Source organism: Corvus moneduloides, chromosome 4 (assembly GCF_009650955.1).
Source record: "Corvus moneduloides isolate bCorMon1 chromosome 4, bCorMon1.pri, whole genome shotgun sequence".
Lineage (NCBI taxonomy): Eukaryota > Metazoa > Chordata > Aves > Passeriformes > Corvidae > Corvus > Corvus moneduloides.
The window spans coordinates 45,729,622-45,753,357 of NC_045479.1; the positions used below are offsets into that span (position 1 = coordinate 45,729,622).

The 23,736-nt window shown below is 37.7% G+C and overlaps 1 protein-coding gene across 4 annotated transcripts in view; it reads left to right on the top strand.

Annotated features, from left to right (window-relative positions):
- GXYLT1 (glucoside xylosyltransferase 1) overlaps positions 1-23,736 on the top strand; it is a 40,329-nt gene that overhangs the window by 9,482 nt on the left and 7,111 nt on the right. For 2 of the 4 annotated variants that reach the window (XM_032107517.1, XM_032107515.1), the window contains 4 exons: positions 8,499-8,591; positions 17,957-18,131; positions 19,100-19,225; positions 20,044-20,295. In XM_032107517.1, the coding sequence (XP_031963408.1) occupies positions 8,499-8,591; positions 17,957-18,131; positions 19,100-19,225; positions 20,044-20,295 (646 nt within the window). The remainder of the gene's footprint in view (positions 1-8,498; positions 8,592-17,956; positions 18,132-19,099; positions 19,226-20,043; positions 20,296-23,736) is intronic. The other 2 variants (XM_032107519.1, XM_032107516.1) reach the window with 1 other exon arrangement.

Genomic DNA, 23,736 nt, shown 5'->3' on the forward strand with positions numbered 1-23,736 from the left:
TTTAGATTATAGTTTCATAATCCTGTTCACCTGTGGCTACCGGAAGCCTAACGCCAGGAAAAGAGGCGTGACAAGAGATGTGTTACTGAAAATGGAGGAGAAATTAGGACCAGACCATTCTGGGTCAGCCTAGCTCTAACTCTGCTTAGATTCTACAGGAGTTTAAAGCAAAGTGAGTTTATTGGTTTGGCGATGATCACTGCTTCCCAGCGCTGTACAAGCTCTGGCGCCCCCTGTCCTTGCGCTGCTTGTGCTCCTCTGAGCACACGAGTGAGTTGGTGTGGTGACCTGCTTGAAGACTACCTAGTTTTTGGCCAGCTCAGCGCTCTGTATTGCCTCATCCTGTAATTATGAAAGTGTCGATGCTGGTGCAAAGGACTTACGGAGGATGGCAGGATGACAAGCTCTGATTTAATAATCTTAAAACACCATGAAACAGCATTCTGAGTTACTAGGGGTGGAGTCAGCTGAAATGTGAAACCCAGCTTTTGACTGGTGTAACTACTTAAAAGAATTTTTTACCCCATGTTTTTGCTTTAGTTCAAGTTAATACAGATTAGAATGTGAAAAAATGTGAGGATGATTGTTCCTCACTTCTAGTTCATGATTAAAAACTTGTGAGTGGCTGAAATCTACTAGTTCTAAATAAAAATAGGATGAAGAAAATCATATGTATGATATTTGCTTTACTAAAGAAAACACGAAGTTTAAGTAAGGCAAACTTTTGTTGGGTAGAAGATGATAATCTAAATAAATGATTTGTTTTATTAAACACTGAAATGACTTTAACATGTATCATACTACTGGTAAGCAAAAGAAGATCCAAGTTTATTTTAAAAGCTATACTGTTTTAGTAGTTGTACTAAAAGTTTAGTTTTTAAATTAAATACATGGAGAAGAATCTCAGCAAGGTGCAAGAAGCTTCTTGCTGCAATGACATCAGATGAGATATAAATCTGCCCTGTGTTGTGAAGTAGAAAAGTTTTACTAACTGAGAAAGTTTTTTCCTAAAGGTCTCAAGTGCCACAAATAATTCCACTGTATACAGTTTTGTGGGGGCATAGCTCCTTGCAAAAACAGTGTCTGTTGTCACCTATGTGGGAATTTTTTACCTATAAACTGCTGTCAAGCTGAAGGCTCAGGATAAACATTCCCTGTTGTAAGTTATTGAAACATGCTGTTTGTGCAAGCAGTGTGTGCAAAACTTATTTGTGAGTCAGACTCTTAGAAAAGTCCCTAAAAGGTTTTTGTTTAAGGAAAAACTCTGTCCTGTGGCAGTCAAGAAATGTTCCACTGAATGTTCCTTTAGATGCATTTTTCAATTATTCTTGAGTATTAAACTGTGTTACATTGACTTTTGTAAGTGATACACACATCTTGTTGAAGGTCTTGGTGTTTTTCAGTTTTTCAGTTTTTATACATCAGCTGCTTCTTCAGTGGAGACTGAGCACAATGGCCACATGTCTGTTTTATGCCCAATTCTGACTGTCTTGTGATCATGTAATATCCTGAAGGGTTCATAACCTTACAGAGTAAATTGCATTTAGATCACCTTCTAATCCTTGAAGTTTAACATTTTGTATGCATTAATAGTAACTTTCCATAAATGGGTTGCTTCAGCTGTTTTCAGTGATCGCTTTAAAATACATTTCAGCAAAGCAAATCTAACTATCATCTGAAGGCACTCATGTACTCAGCAATGTTCTTGTTTTTTCTTTCACCACGAAGTGTTTTCTTTGCCTGAATAGTCTAGTTTGGTATATGCCACAAGGGCAGGGAAAGCTTGACCATGCTCTGGGAGAGGGGCAGGAGATGTTGAATTTGCTGTTAGTTTTTGGAAACATGCAAACATGAAAACTGCAAACCTTGAATAAGTCTTTGGAATACTACACCTAGAAGAATTTAGCAATGATGATGACATGTTTAAGAAGAAAATAATTTAAAAGGAAGTAACATATTGAAACTAGAATTACAAGTTGAGGCAAGAGCCTCCAATAAACATAATAATTCAGGGGAACTTATTGGGTAATCAGTTTGGTAAGGAGTTGTTTGTTTCAAAGGCTACTCTAGCCTGAGGAACAAGAGAACTGGAGACTAAAGGCTTGTATCTTGAGACTTGATATAAACAGCTGAAGAACACTTTAAGAATTTAATAGCTAAACATCTTCATAAATTACTTGGACGCAGGACTGGAAGTGATACTAAGCAAGTTTGCAGATGATACAAAACTGGGAGGAGCTGTTGACTCCCTCTAAGGCAGGGAGGCCCTGCACGGAGAACCTGACAAATGAGAGGGCTGGGCAATCACCAACCATATGAAGTTCAACAAGAGAAAGTGCCAGATTCTGCACCTGGGGTAGGGCAGCCCTGTATGTAGGTACAGACTGGGGAATGAGATGCTGGAAAGGGTGTTTGGGTGCTGGAGTAGGGTCCCCAGGGAAGTGGTCACAGCACCAAGGGACCTGGGGGTCCTGGTCAGTCAGTGGCAAGTTGAATATGAATCAGCAGTGCCCTGGCAGTCAGGAGGGCCACCCGTGTCCTGGGGTGCATCAGGCACAGCATCACCATCTGGGCATGGGAGGGGATTGTCCCGCTCTGCTCTGCACTGGGGCAGCCTCACCTCGAGTTCTGGGGGCAGTTTTGGGCACCACAATGTAAGAAAGATACTAAACTGTTAGAGTGTGTCTAAGGGAGGGCAGCAAAGATGGTGAAGGGCCTTGAGGGGAAACTGTATGAGGAGCAGCTGAGGTCACTTGGCCTGTTCAGCCTGGAAAAGAGAAGACTGAGGGGAGACCTCATTCCAGTCTGCAACTTCCTTGTGAGAAAAAGAGGAGGGACAGGCACTGATCTCTGCTCTGTGGTGACAAGTGACCGGACCTGAGGGAATGGCCTGAGTCAGGGCAGGTTGACATTGGATGTTAGGAAAAGGTTCTTCCCCTAGAGAGTGGTTGGGCACTGGCACAGGCTCCCCAGGGAAGTGGTCACAGGACCAGGAGTTCAAGAAGTGTTTGGACAACAGCCTAAGGTGCATGATATGACTCTTGGGGATGGTCTTGTGCAGTGCTAAGAGCTGGACTTGATGAACCTTGTGAGTCCCAACTCAGCATATTCTGTGATTCTGTAAATCTGAAGGTTGGGTTTTAGCTCTGAAGAAAGATTAACACTGGTGGTAAATTGTCCTACTGATTATTCATTCCAGTGAGTGAAGTAGTAATGAATAGTTGTTACTATCGTATGTAACAGCTAAATGAACAATGGTTCTGAACTTGAAAAAATGAAAACATTGGCATCTCTACTTCCAGAAAATACAAAATCAATCAAAAGGTAGTACATATAGTCAGCCTATTTTCCTTTGCTAGGATTATTTATGGGTGGAGAAGGTGACTCAGAAAAAAATGAGACATAAACCAAAAAAACCCCCAAACAGCACATAAATGTATATTTGCTACACATGTCATTAAATAGTGCTGTAATCTGCTGTCTGTGGAGTGTCATTTCAAGTCAGTCTTTTTCCACATGCTTTCAGATTAGCTAATTAGCAGACTGTTTCGGAAGTGAATCTTCAGTTAATTTTGTCAATATTGCCACTTCAGTTAGGCAGATAATTGTTCATCTTTCTATTCAGGTCCAAAAAAGTGCTATTCTAATGGCAATTTTGAGATATACAGAAGGAATCAGTCTGTTGTCAATTCTGTGAATTTAATGAGGTCAATGAATTTGACCCTATTAAAATGGAACATTTTTCCCTTACACTGTAGTTTAGCATTTTTGTGCTGCCAGCCATACCGTTACGCTATGTGTGACAATGATATCCAGTTGTATCGGTCTCTTGCTCTCTTACTGTTCTGGCAAAGGGAGATTATAGTGCATGGAAAAGGGTAGAAAGTATATCCACAAGTTTAGCCGAGGAGGGTGGTTGTGACAGGTAACTGGTTCTTTCCTTGGCCTGTACACAGCTGTTTTCATCAGTATCAGAGCTTAACCAGCAGTTTCACCAGTTTGCTTCTCAGCTATTCTTATTTTAAGAAATCGATGCAGAACCTGTCAAAGAATTTCAAAATATGAGTTAAAGGATGAAATGTTGAATGATTTGAAGGTGAAACTTCATTTAAAAACTGCTGAATTGGAGAAGCAGTTGACTACCAAATGTTATTTTGCATAGAAATGTTGTGAGGCAATGAAATGTTATAAGGATTTTTCCAGTTAAAAAGTTTATGTATCAGACATCTAGCATTGCATCTACTATCTCCTATCTAATAAAGCCATTGCCTCTATGACAAAATAGGTCATAACGAATTTGTATATTGCTGCAAATATTCAGAAAAAGCTATTGAGAAGAATTAGAAATTCTTAGTGCATATGGGAGTTGAATAGAGCATCTTATCATCCCAATTTTTTACTCCTGTGTGATTATGAGCAGGAAGGAAATTCATTCTTCCTGTTTTGCTGCTCTTGTGGGCTGTACTGTAGGAGAGACATGAATCTCTCTATTGGTTGATTCATGTAGTTGATAAAACTTAGGTTGTTAATGAGAGGAATTATGACAGGAACGTAGTCATCAGGGCTTGAAACCCTCACCGTTTAGACATTCTACTAAGTTTGCTGTGAAGTTACAGTAGTACAAAAGATGCCACTTGGATTGAGAAGTATTCCTGAAAACTGTGATCTCCATTAACAAAAGGAGGTTACCACTGATTGTTGTGGGATTTCTTATGGTTAAAACTTGACTTGCCTGAGCACAGGGCCTCAGTCTTCATGGCTGCAACTTATGCACTGCTGTGTATTTTGCACACTAATTTGAAATTGTCCTTTCATCTGAAAAGTTTGCTTTTCAGGTCACAATATAGACACTTTTTCTGTGTCTGCAATACTAAAATTTCTACTCCCCTTTTTGAAGCTAAATTACCTGATAAATGTAGTTAAGAAATGGCTGGTTGCTTAAATGTAATTAAGAAGTTGCTGGTTGCTTGAGAATGCTTGCCTAAGACACCAGTGATTTTTGAAACTTTGTATTTCCTCATTTTTATATTTTTGACAGTGGTAGGTGTTAGGAGTTGTCCAACCCAGTAGTGTGGTGGAGGCAAGGCTGCTGCATTTCTGTGTTCCTGGGTCCAGCCAGTAGCAAAGCTGAGCATTTATTCCAATGGGAACATAGACTCGTAGTGCATACACACATGGCTGGCCACAGAGATCAGCACACAGGAAACAGTGCTTGCACAACCACAAACAAGTGTCCTGATCCTGTTCCCTTCTGTGACTGATCAGGGTGAAAGGTTTTAGTGAAAAATACGTCAGTATTGTGGATCCCTCTAGTAACTGGCCTTAGACACTTGGTCCATCCAGGAACCGGCTCCTGATCCTCTGGTCTCTGCTGTTGCTGACCTGAGTGTGCGAACCCTCGAAGCCTGCAGCCCCAGTTCAGTTTCTGGTACTCACACCCTCTTGGATGTGCACACACATGTACAGGTGAATGTGCTGGATCTTTCCAGTTACTGGCCTTAGCCTTGTGGCAGCTGGCCGCAGGATTGCTTCATGAAAGGGAGTTTTTCGGATAGCTGGTCCTGACCTATAGCCTTAAACATTAGCCACTCCTCAAAACCCAGGTGGCCAGCTCAGACTTTCTGGTGCTTCCAGTTGCCACCCCTCAGACCCTAGTCTCTTGTGGCTATGTAAGAGAGAGGTTCTTTCAGTAGCTCAGACTCTGTGTTCTGTGCATGTCTCGCCTAATCTTACGGCCTATCTGACGCCTGGTTCCCAAGCCTCTTGCTCTACTTGGGGCGAGTCCAGTTGCTGGTGGTTAGGTGCACCAACATGCACACACCTGCGTGCTGTGTGACACGTTTCTCCAGTCCCTGAGCCTGCAGGCTTATGGGCCCCTAGGATCTGTGGCCGTCTTCTCGTTTGTGGGCACTTTGACCTCTGTATGTGCACATGGAATGGAGCCACTGCTGTCACCCAGGAAATTAGAAATCTTCACATGTGACTGAACCCTCTTATCTTTAGTCTGTTTTTTGCATTCTTGGTCCCCCCCAGTCCACCTTGATCCCACAATGAGTCCTACACCCTTGCAGGCAGTAACTCCACTAGGCAGTAGGTAAACTGGCCTGGAAAGTTTCTCCTGTTACCTAGTCTGGTGAAGCATCTGCCTGGTTCATGGGCTCTCTGCCCTTGTGAATTGGGGCTGTGTTAGGGTGTTCAGAGTGCCTGGGTTAGATTGTTGTGTTTGTTTCACCTGACATTATTTTCTGCTTTCCATTTGTGGGGACTGGCCTTTAATCACATAACAATAATTGATGTGAGCAAAATATCCCTCCCTAGTACTGAAGGTGACTATTCCTGTCTGACTAGTAACCTCTCTGAGGTAACAATGACTGTGCCTGTTTGTGAACAGGTAAGATGCATCTCCCTAGCTTTGTAAAGCAATTGTTTGTAGTCCAAGCTTTCCTCAAATTTTATTTCAAGTAAAAAAATACCTTCATGAGTGGCATTTTAAATGATCTTATTGCGAATGACAAGAAGAAAATGTTGTCCAATTATCCAGTCTCTTAATCCTTTATATGAAAAACTTTGGGGAATATGGTAGCATGTGGTCAGTTGAGAGGGACTTTCTGTTGACAGGAGAATGTCTTGAGCTAACATTGGGTAAATTGCATACATATGTATCCTAGTAACACTTCTGTTTTAAACATGAAATTTATGAATCAAACCCAAGGTGGATAATCTTGTGCTAAATGGAATGTTGGAAAGGCTTAATATATCAGAGAAATGACTTAGGCATTACTTCAAATTTGCCTCTTGCCCTGGTAGTTTGGGTAGGGTAATACTCAATACAGCTAAGAAAACTCTTGTTGACAGCTGGAAGAGGAGTCCCCTGTAATAATAGCATAGTGATCTTCCAAACCAGACAACCCTTTTTGAGAAGTTGTCTATTAATTTATCCTAAAAGCAATGAGAAACAGTTACTCATTAACTCATAACAGTTACTAGAGAAAAACTACTAGTTTTTCTCTAGTGGAGATCATAAAGGTTGTTCTTCAGACAAGTGCAAGACCTTATGTGCCTTGAAGTTTTTATAAAACTTTGAAAGCCACAAAAAATAATGTAAGAAAGAATCTGGCATAGAGAACTCATGATTTTATACCATTTACTTTGGTAAAGAGTAGTGCAGATATCCGTGAAATAGAGTTGCAGTCTCTATTTTCATTTTTTGTACCTGGGTATTTATTTGTGGAGAGCATTCTTAAGTCGTGAAATAAAGTTACTTAAAAATTCTTGCAGACATTTATCTACAGAATACAAGGATTTCCTGTGATCTACCAAAGAACTGCATCACCCCCCACAGCACTTAAATGAGGCTTTGTGAAACACTATGTGTTTATCAGGTCATTTTTCTCAAGTGTTACAGAAAGCAGAAATTGCACAGCTTGACATTTTTTGATGCTACACTAAGCTGTTGTTGTCTGGTATTTGCAAAACATTGGCCTTTACAGATTTCATATTACACTACCAAGATGGTACTGATTAATTTCAAACTTGCGAAGCCAGCTTTCAGTAGAGTTCTGAGCTATAGTCCTTAGATACCTTTTCATCAGCAGCTTTTGTGTCGGTTTTCTTCTTATGCATGTGTTTCATTCACAGATACCACCTTTCAAAGGACAATAAACACTACTGGCTGTATATCACTATGGTAGGGAGCAGAGGAGGTCACTCAAGAATATCTCTTGCTTTACAATATTCTGCTTACTCATTTCAGATTGTAAATGATGTTGATTTTCTCACCAGACCCTTTGAAAATACACTTTTGTTTCTATTTTAGATTATTTCCTGTATTGCTGTTGCATAAAATGTAGTGATGAATTAATAAACTCTGCTTTTTAAGCTGCTAGTGTAGCCGAAGTCAATAAATTATTTGTCTTGCTATTAGTATGAAGAAAGAAAACTTGTGAAATGTTGTGATTTTTTCTGTATTGCATTAACCATTTGTTATGAAACAGTGGAATTCCTTGGTGCTACTAAGTCTTGTTTCTCATTAAAAATCAGATTTGCACATTTACACTGACTAGAGTAATGGATGAATAGGAATTGTGTTAAATGGACAATGTAACCTCAAAAATTAAAAGTTACAGTTGTCCCTCTGCTTTGAGTGGACAAAGGTATTGAAAAGGTGAAGTTCTTTCCAGTAGTAAGTGTTGCCATTCAGTCATTACCTGTGGGTTTAATTTAAGCCTAGAACATAGAAAGATCTTCAAAAATCCCAGCCCCTTTGTTTTTCTCATTCTGAAAATATATGAAGAGGAAAGGCTAGAGGATGGGACCATTCTACCTTTAGAAAATTATGATTGGCATCTAATACCTTTTGTATTCAAGTTGCATTACATAGCCAGTTTTCTGCCAACTAATTAACTGTTCAAGTTATGCTTGAGCTAGAAGACAATCCATTTAACTTTGCCATATAATCAGTAACATTTATATAGGTTATTTTTGTCTTATTCTGTTAGGTGTAAGAATTTGTCTGTATCTTTCTGGAATTCCTATTGGATGCTGCCCTCTGATGTTTGTGGAGTGAACTGCTTTTGGGAAGCTGCTTTTAGGTAGGATGTTATTAAATAGTACTTTATTATTTGATTGCAGACAGATGTAGCTGATGTTTTTTGGCTCTTTAGCAAGGTGACAAAACAAAATATCTTCATTACTTCACATGCATTTCACCTTCTTATATTATGGTTGCCTTTAGCTGGGCTTTTTCCTGTTACATTATATTCTGGAATCGTAGGCTCAAGTGTTACTACCAAGAGTAGATTTTTTCAGTTATATTGCTTTGTTAAATAGATACTTGATAACATCTGTTAAGAGTCTGTCTGAATATAGTTGGAAAAGTTAATGATAAATTCTTTTCCTAAAATAAAACTTGCTGCACAGTAATACCCATGATATAACTTTCAATAAAAACTGTCAGATATGCTTAGTAGTTACATGTGGATTTTTTAAATTCAAGTTACATGTTTTATAGAATTTAAGGAGGGCGCTTCATCCAAAAGCACAGAAGAAACCGTTTTGAATGTTCTTCAACATATAGTATGTTAAAGCATAGACTGTCTCCTTAATGTTGCATCTTTAACAACAAGTTTAAATGTTTTGACATTTGTGGTGGCTCAGATGCTTTAGGCTGTCAGATTACACAGGTAGCTTGAAAAGAAGTAAGCTACTTGTCAGGTTCTCTAACCTGTGTGGTTCTCTTCAGTATATAACCAAAGTTGTAAATCAATTTTTCTTATATTTAAAATTTTGCTGATCATTCTTTGATATGGTTATCTTTTCCTGTTAGTATGAAGCTTGAATATTTCTGGGAAAGCAAAGGGGAAAAGAAGTTTAGCTTCACAAGTCTTAATGCTTTTTTGAAAATTATGGTTGTGGGAAAGGCTTTAGATCCCTTATTCCTCTCTGCTTGTGTGTTGTCAGTGTTTTTTAAGCTATTCAGTTGTCAAGAAGTTTCTTACAGAGGTGTCTTAGATTGGTTTTTATTATGTTAATGAACTTCAGCTGCAATTTGGGGCTGCTGAGTTTTTCTCACTGCCATTGGTAGCAATCCGTAGTGTGTCAATCCATAAGGATTCACCTGACTTTGTTAGGCAGATTTAGCTATCTGAATGGACAGAAATAACTTTTTTTTCCTTATAGGTTAGCTTTTGGGAGTTTAGCTTTATGAAGTTTAGTGCAGTGGGGTAAATCACAAATGCTGTTGTGAAGAGGGCGTAGGGGCTTATCTTATGCTAAGTGGAGGGACAGGATGTGATTGTAAGCTTCATTTAATCCTTGGATATCTGGGCCAGTCTAACACTTGTAGTGCTGAGAGAGGAGAGGGTCTTGCTGTTTTCTGACCCCAGTAAGCATGATGAAGTCCATCACAATACAAAGTAATGCGTGAAAATAGCAGAAAACTTCCTTTCTGGATATTCTGTCAGGCTTGAGGCAAGAGGAACCTTGAAACCAGAAATGGACAAATCCCATGCAGTTTATTTGCCTACACCTTAAGCTGTAACTTGTATTACTCTATTAAGAAAGCCATATGTGGCTGTGAAGATAATTCTGTTGAAGTATGCATTGTTTATGACTTTACTGGATGTGTCCACTTCCATGATGAAACAGTAGTCATGGTGAACCCCTAATGATTGCAGAATTTCATATTTATACATTTTAAAATGGAAAAAAAAAAAGCTGCTTAAATGACTAAAGGGCATGCGGTGTTCAGATTAAGCATTTCACATTAATTAAGTTGGATTATTTTATCAATATATTACTATTAAATTAATCCCCATATGTTGTGCTGACTTCAGTGCTTGTTGAATTCCTCAGTGAGATGCTCTAACTTAGTGGGCCACTATGTTTCTCCCAAACTTTACTTACTCTTATTCTGTTTAATCAGTTTAGTTGGTGTCGGAGAGGTGCAGTGTGTTTGTGTAAGAGAAGAGGAGGGGAAGATGGTAGGGAGAAGGAGAAAGTGTGCTCTCCTTGGATAGTACAAGCACTTCCAGTGGCCCAACATCTGAGCCTCTGGCCCTAAGCCTCATTTGGGCTGGAATAACAAAGAAGATAATTGCAGTTTGGTTTGGATATGAGTTATAATTTTGTTTAACTCTCAAACAAAGTGTGTGCATTGTGCTAGGTGCCCTGAAAAGCTGAAGGCTGCTTCAAATATGATACTTACTAGTTGTTCTCAGGTTTGCAGTAGGATTTTTGGAGGAAGACGAATGAATTTAATTGCATGCAAGGTTATTAACCACTGCAAGTGAAGTCTATCATTCTTGTTTTCTGAGATAGTATCTATAAGGTCATTTCAAGATTCTTCATGAAGATAGTCTCTTGAAAACTTTTTCCATAAAGAGGCAACATTGTGATTCTAAGTTGGGTATCTTCTGAAATGGGAAGGAATGATTGTTCTACCATAATAATGTCTTATTCCAAGTAATTTCATCCTGGATTGACTAAACCTTTGTGTTCATCATAGGTGTGATTGTTGTAGTGAGGTATAGAATAAAGCTGGACTATGGGGAGACTAGGATAGGGAGAGGGATATAAGGAGAACGTAAGAGTTACATATCTAATTGAAATCTGATGATAGCTAACTCCAGTGCTTAAACGGTGGCAACAAAATAATAGAATTCCCAATGAATTTTAATAGAGGTGACAGAGTCTGGTTATTGAAATGCACTAATACACATCTTGAATCTATTTGGCCTGATTTAATCTGTGAGAGCAGCACTGTTTAATCAGATCATAAATCAGCTTGTGAACGGAATGTCTAATGTTCTGTTCTTGCTGTTTCAATAAACTAACCAAATGAGTTTGTTTAGAAGAGCAGATCATACAGCTGGGATATCTTTGCCCATAGTACAGTCCTAAAATTTATCTCAGGGTTAGAATGTCTCCTTTCCATTTTCCACCGAAGTTTTTAAAACATTGGGAGCTTTTGGATTTTTAAGTGTTTTTGTTGAAAAAACTTAAGTGCTTGTTATCTCTCTGTTTCTAACTTGAAATTTCAGTTACCTTTTTCCTCCTGGATATCAGAACCACAGGGATTTGTTTACCCATGAGAGAACTTGTCATAGACATTTTTGAAAGGCAGCTTGCTACGTATTTCCTCTAAGTAGCCTTAAGTGTATAAAGTGAAAACCAATGTTGTATGTATTTTTAAGATTCAAGTGTGTATGATAGAAGTGTTGGAGATGTGTAGAGGAATCTGGAAAGTTTTTAGGAGAGAGGTGTGTATCTAGACTTCAGTATGAGTCATGCAATAGTTGAAGATCATTTGAAATTGATGAGCTCTGAACAGGTGCCGATTCTAATAAAGAATAATAAGGATCTTTAGGTTAATCAGTGTAAGATCAATTGCTTATGCTGCGTGTGGGAAGGATTTTGTAGCTGTTCTGCACCCACATTTTTTCTCCACTATTCTGATTATCAACTTTATTGAGAATGTCATGTGTTGTGCTTCTGGCACAGACTATTTGTTAGCTTTCACATTGACAGAGGAAGCATGAGATTGCTTTTACGTACAATGGTATAGATTTTATCAAAATTAACAAATGCTGATAAAGATAACATGAGGCTCAGGTTTTGTATGGTCTAGATGATGCTTTTCTAGTACACTTTCAAAGTGCTCAGTGTGGTTTAGCTGGTATGACTGCTTATTTCCTACTGGGACTGACTAAGAAAAAATTCCTAGGGATCCTTATTATGGCTATCTGACCAGGATGATTTCAGTTGTTGGATGTTGCAACTAAGTGGGTTTTAACTTGTGTTGCTTGCTAAAGTAGAAAGTTTCACTAAGTTTTGGGGTATATTGAGCTTCATGTGGTATGGTTATATTGAGATGAATTGTGATAGTCCTGAAACAAGGAATTTCTCTAAACTATCTGGCTCATTGGAGAACGGGACTTCATATTTTTATAGTCAATTTAAAATTACTAATATATTGTAACACTCAAACCTGATCTACTAATTGAGTTGGCATTGAGTAGATTACATTTGGACATCATATGCAGTGATATCATTAGCATAGTTCTACAAAATAAACTCTGATTATGACATGTTTTTCATTCAGTGCTGTAGTAGAACGTTAAGCTAAATAAAAATTAGAATTTTCATCACTTTCAAATCCAGATCATGTCTGTAGTTACCTTGATCCTACTTGTAATAAGTGTAGGAGTGATTCAACAGCTGCATTTTAATCAGTGTAGCTTTGCTGCCTTCTTACTCTGCCTATTTGCTTTATTTTTTCTGGTGGCTAAAGGCTTCTGGGTTGGGCTTCTTAGTGGTTGATCGATTAGATCAAACAGGGCATTAAAGGAAAAAGGATGCAATAAGTAAGCCATCTGTATTGTACTTACTTATCTACAATTTGATTTTCTGAGGTACATTGTAGTGCCAAATTTGAAATAATACAGTTTGATTATGTGAAAATACTTTCCCTGCATTGTTTAATGAATATAATTAGCATTTTCCATGCTAATTATAAAAGCCACTTCTATTACACCAAATTAGATGGAGCACTATACAGGATGTTCCTGAGGTTTTGGTACCCTTTCACTCCATGTATTATGTGAGGAGAACCCTACCTTAAACAAATAGAGGTGACCTCTACTGCAGTTCCTTGTGTCAAGTCTAAAGGACAGAGCTAAGTGTTTTGTGGAGTTGGTGGGTGTTTAGTGCCAATAAAATTTGTTGGTTTTTTTTTTCCCAGGAATTGCATCTGGGATGCCATGAAGGTTCTAGAAAAGTAAACCTGTCAAAACATACCTCTGTAGTGTACTACTGAATTACAGCTTTATAATTGTAATTGACCTAGAAATGCTAATTTAATATAAAATGCATCATGGTAAACATGCTTAAATATAAGGCAGTGTCTTGACAGACAGGCTCTGGAAAACCTTGTTGTAGCAGATTCACTGAAGGTATCCACCTATGTTCCTCTCTCAGAGGTTATTAACAGCAGAATTAATCAGTACAGAATGAAGGTCTACACTTGACACAGAAATACTTCAGGGCAAGGCTTGTACCTGGCCTTATGCTGCTGCTGAGAAGTATGTTTTAAAATACATGTGTTTTACTCACATTGTCAAAAGTGGACTGTTTTAAATGTGTTTCCTAGACTCATGGGAGTATGTGTGGAGCTCTGTCTCAAGTGTTTTGTTTATTCTTACTGTCCCTACCCCTCAAGTGTAATTAGTGTCTTCACAAAAATGAAGTTCTCTTCTTTCTCCCTAGAGACTCAAATCCTGTCATGGCATTCTGCTCAGTATCTTCTACTGGGTTACAGGTGCCGCCTTTCTCTTCCATTTTAGTTACCAGAGGTTTTTCTTTCCCTACAGGAGCTAGGGCTCCCACGTTACTGGAGATTTTCTTTTTCTTTAGAAATTAGGTCTGTCAAGTTTTCTTTGTTACTCTATCCAAAATCCTTACTAAAATACAGTTTGTATTTCACTCTATTGTTGCTTGTTTCCCAGCTTTTCCACTAGGTTCTCCCACACCAAAAGATCAAGCTATTAGTAATTAGAAATGTGCATATAAAAATATACATTTGTATTTTTGTGTTTTCATGTTGCCTCTCAACAATTTTTTTAAAAGCATCTCCTCGCTTTTGAAAGCATCTTAACCCTTTCAGAACCTGTATTTGAGTTTCAATAAAGGTTCATACCAGAGCTGTGGTACTCTTGATACCAAAACTGCTCAGCTTCAGACAAGTTACTGTTCTTGTAGAATAAATTTTATTTTGCTCGTTGTCAACTCATCAACTGAACTGCTAAAAAAATGTATTGCCAAAAGATCTTGTATCACTTGGTCATAACAGATACTGGGCCAGTTATCTAAATGAACATGCTTTTCCTTTCCCTGGCTTCTGGTGAGGTAGCTGCATGCCTAACTTCAGTGGAGAAAGATGGGGAGAAGGGTTACAGAGGTGCGAAAAGAAGGGAGCAGTTGAGGGCAGATAATTTGGGAAGAAATTAGTGGGAAAACTAAAGCCATGTAGACATAATATTGAAGAAGGGAATGAGACAAGTAGTGAAAAAGGTAATTGGCTCTGTCGGTAGAAGTGTTCACATGGAAGATGAGACTGCAGAGCTCAAGCTGATAAGCTCTGCTGAACAATTTACACTTTATGCTGCCTCTCGCATCAGGAAGAGGAAAAAGCGATGAAAGATGCTGGCAGCTGAGGGCTATCAGTAAATATGTTCCTGGATGAAGATGGGGATAGGACTTCTCCCTGGCAGTGGAGAGAGGTGTACATGAAAGGGAGAGGAGCAGCACTGAGCCCCGGTTGCTAAAAAGGGGGCTGTGGTTCTCAGTGGTCTGTATGCAGGGAAGTCAAATGCAGCTTATAATCACTAAAGGATGTCTTTTCCTGGAGTCTGGAGTAAGGACCACAATTCCGAAGTCTCATAACTTCTGCCTTAATAAATTTTTGAGATCTAATATGTCTCATTCCCTTTGTAGTGGATAGTCCACAGAGGGAATGGTGGCCTGTTCTTTCCAACAGCTTCTTGCTCTACCTGCTTCAGGGATAAAGCTTTATGTTGTGAATTTATGGATCTGAGTCCAGCTGTTTCCTATATGATATGATCTGAAATTCAGTTTTTGTTAGCTCTTTCTAAATTTTTTTTTTTTGCCTTTAAAGGAATAATTTTTAAGCACAGGTTTAAAAAATTGAACTCAATAAGTCTGAAACTTAGAGAACAGAGATTGTGTGAACAAAGTGACTGTAAAAGCATTGTAACATGATCAGTCAGTTTTTTGTTGTGTGGCTTGAAATATTCTTTTATTTGCAGATGTCACTAGATGTAGAAATAATAGAATACAGTCTTTGAATCTCAGTGCATTTTAGAGTTTCTTTGGCATAATTTTTGTCATACTTTATTCATGGAACGGTGTGTGTTACATGTGGCTCAGGAGGTTGGCTTTCAGCTATGCAGTTTGTGTAGGTTTTGCCCTTATTTATCACATGACCTTGTAATATCACTGTAGGCTCTCATGACTTCAGGGCTTAATTATTGTAATTCCCTTTTCAGTGGATTAGTGATGAGGCTAATCTGTTGCTTGCAGCTTGTTCACACTGTAGCAGTGTACTTATTTCTGGGTTTCAACTACCCTCATCATATTCAGCTTGCATTGTGTTTTTTACATTACAACTTACTACAGGGTATAATGTTTAAATTAGCTATATGTGTGAAGGTCTGAATGGGCATGTCTTGATTATATTTTAAGATTCTTTTTTTTGTGAGTGTGTGTGTTAACCTGAACTAAGTTTCAGATTTTGCTTCAAGATTTATAAAGGTTTCAGTCTGCAGATTAAATCATCTGAATATAGATGTCTGCATATTGGTGTCTATGCCAGGTAGGTCTTAAACAGTCACTAAAATTGAAAGGGCATAGAGGATGATCCAGGTGACCAGCCATTTAGTTGCTGAGAAGTAAATAGTTGGTGTTAATCACGAAGCACCTGGGTACCCTAGACATCTTTTTAGGACTAGTAGACACAAAATGATCTTTGAAATACCCAGTCTTTTTGGACTGGCATCTGGAGATCAGGTGGGATATTCTAGAACTTACTAAATGGCACTTATACCTATGTTAAAAATCGATTCAAGCCTTAGGTGTTTACTTTGAAATAAGATTAATTGCTCTCGATACTCCAAAGGCTGCTCACTAGATCTCTATTGGCTTTAATGAGACTTTGGACACAATCTTGTAGGTTAGCATCTTCATTTAGGTGCCCTATTTTCGATCTAAATCTGACCTATGAGGTCTTTCATCCATGTGATTTTTAATAATGCCCTGAACCTTAAGACTGGCTGCATAATCTAGTCTAAATTTTATTAATCATAAATCCCCGAATTTAAGATGAAAAAAAAAAAAAGGACTTTTTCAGTTCCAGGGTATTAAGTTCTTTCAAAACTGAGAATGTTTTTTAAATGCTGCAATTATTTATGGCATTAAAATTCAGCAGTTTTACAGTGATAGCTTTGCTTATATTTTGCCTTGTGGAACTGAAAATAATGTGTTTAGCTCTTCTGTGCCTTAAAGAAAAGAGGCATATTTGCATATTATGTATTGCCAACTTAAAGGAAAACTTTTATGTGTTTACATAGTTGCATAAATTGGGTGGAGATTATGTGCTAAGAATCACATCTGGTAATTCCCATTTTGAAGTGTCTCTCTTCGACAAGTTTCTAAGAATGGGTGATTTGTCAAGCACTTCTGTACTGTTACTAGCTTGGTAAAGTCTTTTCCAGCTTCAGAATTGGTTTTGTCTGCATAATTTGGCATTAAACTGGTAATTTAAACCTTCAGATACTTTTGGTTCTATTAGCCCCTTTCCTCCCGTAGTCTGTCCAAAGAGCTCAAGTGCATAATATTGTTTTGAAGATGGGCTCTGAGTTGATGTGCGTTTAAAAGCTTTGAAAGCTTTTGTGACTAAATATATGAAATCCAGGAGATTTTTAGTATACCCACTGTGTTTGCCACCAAGCTAATGGTATTACCTGACAACAATTTTAGTCTATTATATAAAAATAATGAAATAACTTTTAAATGTACCCTGTATGATACATTCCAGGCACTTCTCAGCATAACTGTTGCACAGGTGTCTTCAGGAATAAAGGATTTCCCAGTCCCCACAACTTGCAATGATTTAGCCTCAAGGACATGAACAGTGTGTGTGGTCAGTGTGCCTGAGGGATTTTCCAGAACCACTGGGAGCACCAGGACGTCCCACAAGGCCATCTGAGCTATTAGTTTCCCCCCTCTTCCAGCCCAGGTTGTACTCCTGCAAGACGGAGGGATAGGAGAAAACTTTCTGTGTTTTGTGAGTGCTTGGGTGAAGCGCTGAAGCGTGTACTTGACCAAAAAGGACTTACTGGAGCAGAAAATGGACAAAACCTAGATCAGTCAAAAATGTTCTTAAGGGAACTTCTTGAAAGTAGGGGTTATCTCACTTTTGTTGTTGAGTTCAACTCTGCTGCATTTGTCATTTTTTCCTATGTCTGTATTTAGTCCAGGGAAAGGGGAAAAAATTTCTGTATAGACGTAATGTGCTGTCAGCCTATGACATTTTGATGTAACTTAATGTAGTTTTTCTTTTAGCATAGCTATTTTGATGAATTTCCTTGCTAGTAATGAATAGTAAGATTGTAAAGAATAAATGTTTGTGTATAGAACTTCTAGACCTTTTTTTTCCCCTGTAGGCTGGGATGGTGGGAGTGATCATGAGAATGATTCAGGTTAAATGTAAGCATACATACGAGGTATAATGCTGTAGTTTGCATGCTCTGTTGAGTTATACTTTGCTGGTTTAAGTATGATAAAGGGTATTTTGTTAAGTTACTTGCTGCAGTAAATAGTAGAGTTTTTCTTTAAGCCTGTGCTAGAAATAATGTCAAATGAAAAAATATTTTTGTATCAGATATGATTATATGAAAACACATCCTTCTGAGAAAATGCATCTAGCAGTGGTGGCCTGTGGTGAAAGACTGGAGGAGACTGTTACTATGTTGAGATCAGCCATTATTTTCAGCATCAAACCTCTCCATTTTCATATTTTTGCTGAGGACCAATTGCATGAGAGTTTCAAAGACATAGTAAGTATTAAAAAAATGTATTCAATCAATTTGTAGCACAATTTGAGTAATATACAGCAAATCTTCTACTTCTTGGATAGTTGTTTGGTAGAATGGCAGAAATGTAGGAGCCTAAAAATAAGGTAATGAGACATTCATAGTGTTGGATGAGGATCTTTGAAATTTTTTCCTGTGGAAGAATGCCAGCTGCTGATACCAGAGTTTCTTCTAGAGTCAGAAAAAAACTTCCTGTTTTGTCATCTTGAATCTGTGAAATACAAGCCTGATGTTCTGAATGCAAACCAAGTTACCTTGTGTGAGCTTTTTTAGAGTTGGGTTTAGAAGAAAAAATTAGAGATCTGTCCTTTTTTTGTCCCTGTGCTTACAGCATGAGTCAGTCTTACATTGTTCAGAGAAAGTGAAACACCAATTTTTGAATGTGGTAGGTATGGTTATGTCTAATTTTAGTAAATTTCAGTTAATGAAAATTACATTATGACTGGAGTAGCAGTTTTAGAAGCTGACTAGGCTATCACTATGGAGGGTTTTACTATTTTTCCGCTTAAAATGTCACATTAACTGTGACATTAGTATGTTACACATGCTAATTTATATACACTTACGCAAACAGAATCTGTGGCAAAAATGGAGTAAGATTACTTTAAATTTCGGAAGATTTCAGTGGTATTTGTTATGTGGTAACTAGTTAAGAGAGGAAGAGTTTTAATTCATGTACTTACTTTTTGTAAATACTAATTTATTTTACTTTCTCTTCCTTTTGCATGTGATCTGACATGATGTGTTTTCTTCATAGTAGCCTGCAGGTGCCACTTTTTGTTCAAGTCTTTTGATTAGTTGACAAATTCTTGTATTTCTGTTATGGCAAAGAGGCATTGCACTTGTGTGCAAGTATCAATTTGAATGGTGAAATTGATTTATTTTTTGTAATAGAATTGAAGTAATTTTTGTGATTTCTTATTTTCACATAGCTTGATGAATTCCCATATGAAGGAAAAGTTAATTACACGTTATATCCAATAACATTTCCATCTGAGAGTGCAGCAGAATGGAAGAAATTGTTTAAACCATGTGCTTCACAAAGGCTATTTTTGCCAGTAAGTTACTTTGTAATAAGACAATCTAGAAGTCTGTTTATGAAGCATCAAACTGTCCTTGTTACTCTGATTTTTGTTTGATTTTAAATGAAGTACTACTACTACTCCTGAAAGTTACTTTTATGACATCCTAAAAAGCCCTCTGAGTTTAATGTTCTGCTGTTATACCCTATGGTATAGAAGTTCTTTTCTCACTTGATGCATTATGGCACAATATCCTCAGAAAGAGGTAATAGGTCATGTCATCTTCTCAGAGATAACGTGGATTTATCACACCTCATCTCCTCATTCAGTTTGAAAGCCTGCATGCATGGGTCTGAGAAGTGTTAGAGAAAAGGAAACAAGAAATGGGCTATTGTTGCCAGTGTTTTGTGCATCTGCTCATCTAAGACACTTCAGAAAACATACTTCAGGCTTGGTGAATTAGAGCTGTGGCAGCTGTGTCCCAAATACTGTCTCTTTTGGGGCTCTTGACACTTGTCTGATTAGCTACATGGGGAAGCAAGGGAACAAGAGCAAGACAGGAGCTCCTGTTGGAGTAACATTACACCTGGTCTCTACTTACTCCTAAGGAGCCCTGATACATAAAATGTGGAATGAGTGCCTTTGCATTGCTGTTCTATATAAAATTTAGTTCCCTCTACAAAAATTCTTTAAAATGTGAGAAAAAGGAATGATGACAAATTTATTGGCTGCGAACTGTCAGCCTGAAGTGAATTTATTTGCATATGACAAAAATTTGTTAAACTTTATTGTATTTTATGAAGAGAAGTTCAATAAAACTTAAAATTCTGGTTTTAAATTTCTTTCCCTCACAGTTAATCCTCAAAAATGTGGATTCACTACTGTATGTTGATACTGACATCCTGTTTTTGAGGCCTGTTGATGATATTTGGTCTTTTCTGGGAAAGTTCAACTCCACACAAATTGCTGCAATGGCACCAGAACATGAAGAACCTCGTATTGGGTGGTATAATCGTTTTGCTAGACATCCCTATTATGGAGTAACTGGAATTAATTCTGGAGTCATGCTAATGAATATGACACGTATCAGAAGAAAATATTTCAAGGTATGTGTATTGCCTCTATTGCATTTTCTGTGCATTTCCGTCTTTTTAATTCTATTACTGTTTCATATTCATGTGTATTTTTCAAAATGTTTTTTCTGTAATTGTAATAACACTCTCAAAGTATACTGTGTTTAAAATAGTATCTATTTTTTAAATGACATTCACTGTAAGAGTTGGAATTCTTGAACTTCAAGTGTGCTTGATTGTTTTAATTTTTCTTAGTTCTGAGAGATCTTGTGACTTGATACAATTTGCTGTAAATTACGTTTGCTAACAGGCATGCCTACATTATTTCTTCACTACAGGCATCCCAGAAACCTATTATTGTAAACTTGTAAAATGTGTGTAGTTGTATGACCAGGAGGTGGTGCTAAAACATTTAGTAAGTTCTTGAAAACAAAGGTTTCCAAATTTTGCTCTTTTACATTGTAGCCAGGTGATTATCACCCTAGGTATCTTTTTATTTGCTTTGAAGTCCTAGTTTTTTCCTTTGTGCATCGAAGCAATGCGCACAGCAGTAGAAATGGTCATTGCTTCTGAGACTTGAAGTTTTTTCTTATGTACTTGAAACACAAGTACAATAGCAGTGCTATGTGATTATGCTTGAGGGAAAAGTACATCTCTGTTTAAGAGAAGTTTGATTAGGGAAAAATAATCATGCAGCCAAAAACTTTTGGAAGATGCATCCATGAGAGGAGCAATACTTGCAGTAGACATTAATTCTCCCCCATTTCCAGTTTAATAAACAGCCTTCGTCCTAGCATTCTTGCTCTGTATTTTTCTTTAAGGAAATTCAGAGAATTTAAGAGAACTGGAGAATGGATTGTCTCAGTTGTAAAGTAGAAAGTTATAGTAGCTGTAGTATATATGGCTGTAGTTTCTCCAAGAAAACGTCTCTATCATTGTTATATATATCATCAATGAAATCTTGCATTGTCTACTTAAATTGTTTGTTTTACTGATTATAGCATATGGAGAAATGAAAATACTGAAAAGTATAATGAGAAAAACATGGGATTGAACACGCATATATCTTATCCTCTGACAGTGCATTTCTGTATAGTGATTTATGTTGAGTGTGGTAAACACTAAGATAAAGTTGGTCTTTCATTCATACTATGCCAGAATTCTGGTTTGACTTCTCAGTACAACTCAGGTTATAAATTCATTGGAAACTTTATGCATTTTTGGTAAAATTGGAGTTAAAATTTTCAAAAGTATACAGATTATGTAGGATACTAAAATTGTCAATAAAATGAACTGTAGTTTTCTAGAGGACAACATGAAGTCCTTTCTCCTTAACACCTAAAACTGGTGTTTTCTTTAAATTTAAGTGTGTATACATATACTTAAAATATAAGATTTAATTAGGTGAAATAATTCATGATTATTTTGAAATTCAAAATGCAACACTGCCCTTTCCCTTGATTCTAGAGGGCTAGGATATTTTTTTCTGTGATTCTGTGAGATCTGGGCTAAGACAGCACTGAGCGGGGGAGCCATTTAGTTTATTCTCCCTTAGTACCTGGAGTGTGGTCCCAACAAGCTTGCAGAGCATCGCAGTGCCCTCAGATGCACAAGCTTTATTACAAAAACTGTTCATGGAAACTTGCAGAGACTTTGTTCTCATCTTCAGGTTCCTTGAATGTCTTATTATAAAGAGAATTGGTTAATAAGAAAAAAATTGCAGACATAAAAGCAAAACTTGGAAAAGGATTTAGTGTAGCTGAGTCTTTACACAGTGGGCCTGAGAGTGTATGACTTTGCTTGTGACTGATAGCAAAGGAGCTACTATTCTCACACCTTTGGAAAAGAGGTAAACCAAACTCAGGGGTAGGGACTATCCTAGTACCCCTTGCCAGTGACACTGCAGATGCTTTTGGACCTTAGACGTAACAGTTCCATCTTGTGTCCCATTAATTATTCCAGTGAAATATAGTAGAATTAGAAAATGCTTCACTGTTTTATAGGAAGATGTGAATTTGTTTATATTCTTTCGGGAGGCTCAGCAAATTCTTCAAGGAGTATATAAGTTCTGGGAATTTTTGTATCTTTTTAAAGATGCCTGTAGACCTTTTTGCAAGATACTGTAGTGCTAGAGCATTTATCTGAAGTGAAAGTTTTGGATCAGGATGTTCCTCCAGTGCTATGGGTTTAAAACTCTGGGTTCTTTGTCTGTTGTAGCCCAAATTACAAGCTGAGCTGCTTGAGGCCTTTAAGCATCTTTCTTCTGTTGTCACATTGATTTGTGTCAGGATTATCCAGAAGATAGATTAAAAAAAGCAGAACCAGAGACTTTAGCCAATGGTTATAATGTTCATCTGGGTAGCAATAACCTATAGTTCCATGTACTGCTCCAGGATTAAGTCATCCTTTATCCATTTACTTATTTGAGTCTCAATCTTCTCAGGACTGTCAGGTCAGGCCATTTCAGACAAGCATCCTAGCTCCTTGGCTGTTGGTGTTGCGTAATGGATGTTGTTACTCCGGGTCCTGTCTTATTTGTCTTGTGTGTTGTGAGTCTCTGTGTATATGTACAGCACAAATACATGCACAAATACATGTATACCACATGTGTATGCTGGTATACAGATACATGTGCATGCACAGATGTGTTACTGAATACAGTGTGGTCATTACACTGCATAACTGGACATGAGACTAGAATTCATAATGAAGCTTCTGATGGTTAGTGCCTACATGTTGTCTCTGCTAAGCAGCACTTAGAAAACGGGAATGTAAAGCATTCAAGACTGTTTAGGATATGGAAGATGTAATAGTAGGTGACTTCTTTTGTATTTGTATACATATAGATGTAGATTTTTTTTTAAAACTGGAAGAAATATAGCAATTGCTACAGGTACGGTGCTTTTTAACAAAAAGACCAATGAGGCAATGTGAATAGAGAGGAATGACTTCTATCACATTTATTAAGAAGGTTAGTTGTGATGCCTGAGATGCAGTCAAGGAAGGGAACAAGCTCTTAGAAAATCAAACAAGCCCCAAACAAATTAACTTCAAATAGAGTGTGCAAAATAGAGGTTCATGGTTATGCTTTAGAAAAAAACCCCAAAGTTCAGAGAGCTTCTATGACCTAAACCATTATAACCTTTTTCTACCATTCAGTGTTGCTTAGGGCTGTAGTTTCAAGAAATATGGTGAGCCTGCACAAAACCAGATTGCTTCTAAAAGGAAGGTTGCTGTCTCTTACCAGCTGCTTTTCCCTGCTTTTCTTATTTACTTGGTCGTAGCCTTTGGTGTTTGGTGCTTTATGTGATTCAATTCAACTTGCTAACAGTAGAAAAAAGAAATCCTTCTGCTGGGTTATTGAAGTACATCAGCTTACAAAAGCATGCAGTAAGTGTTAGCACTACACTGCTGGTGCAAGAACAGGGTAGAATCATGTAACCAGAAAGAAGAGGGCTGGCTCTCCCTTGGCAT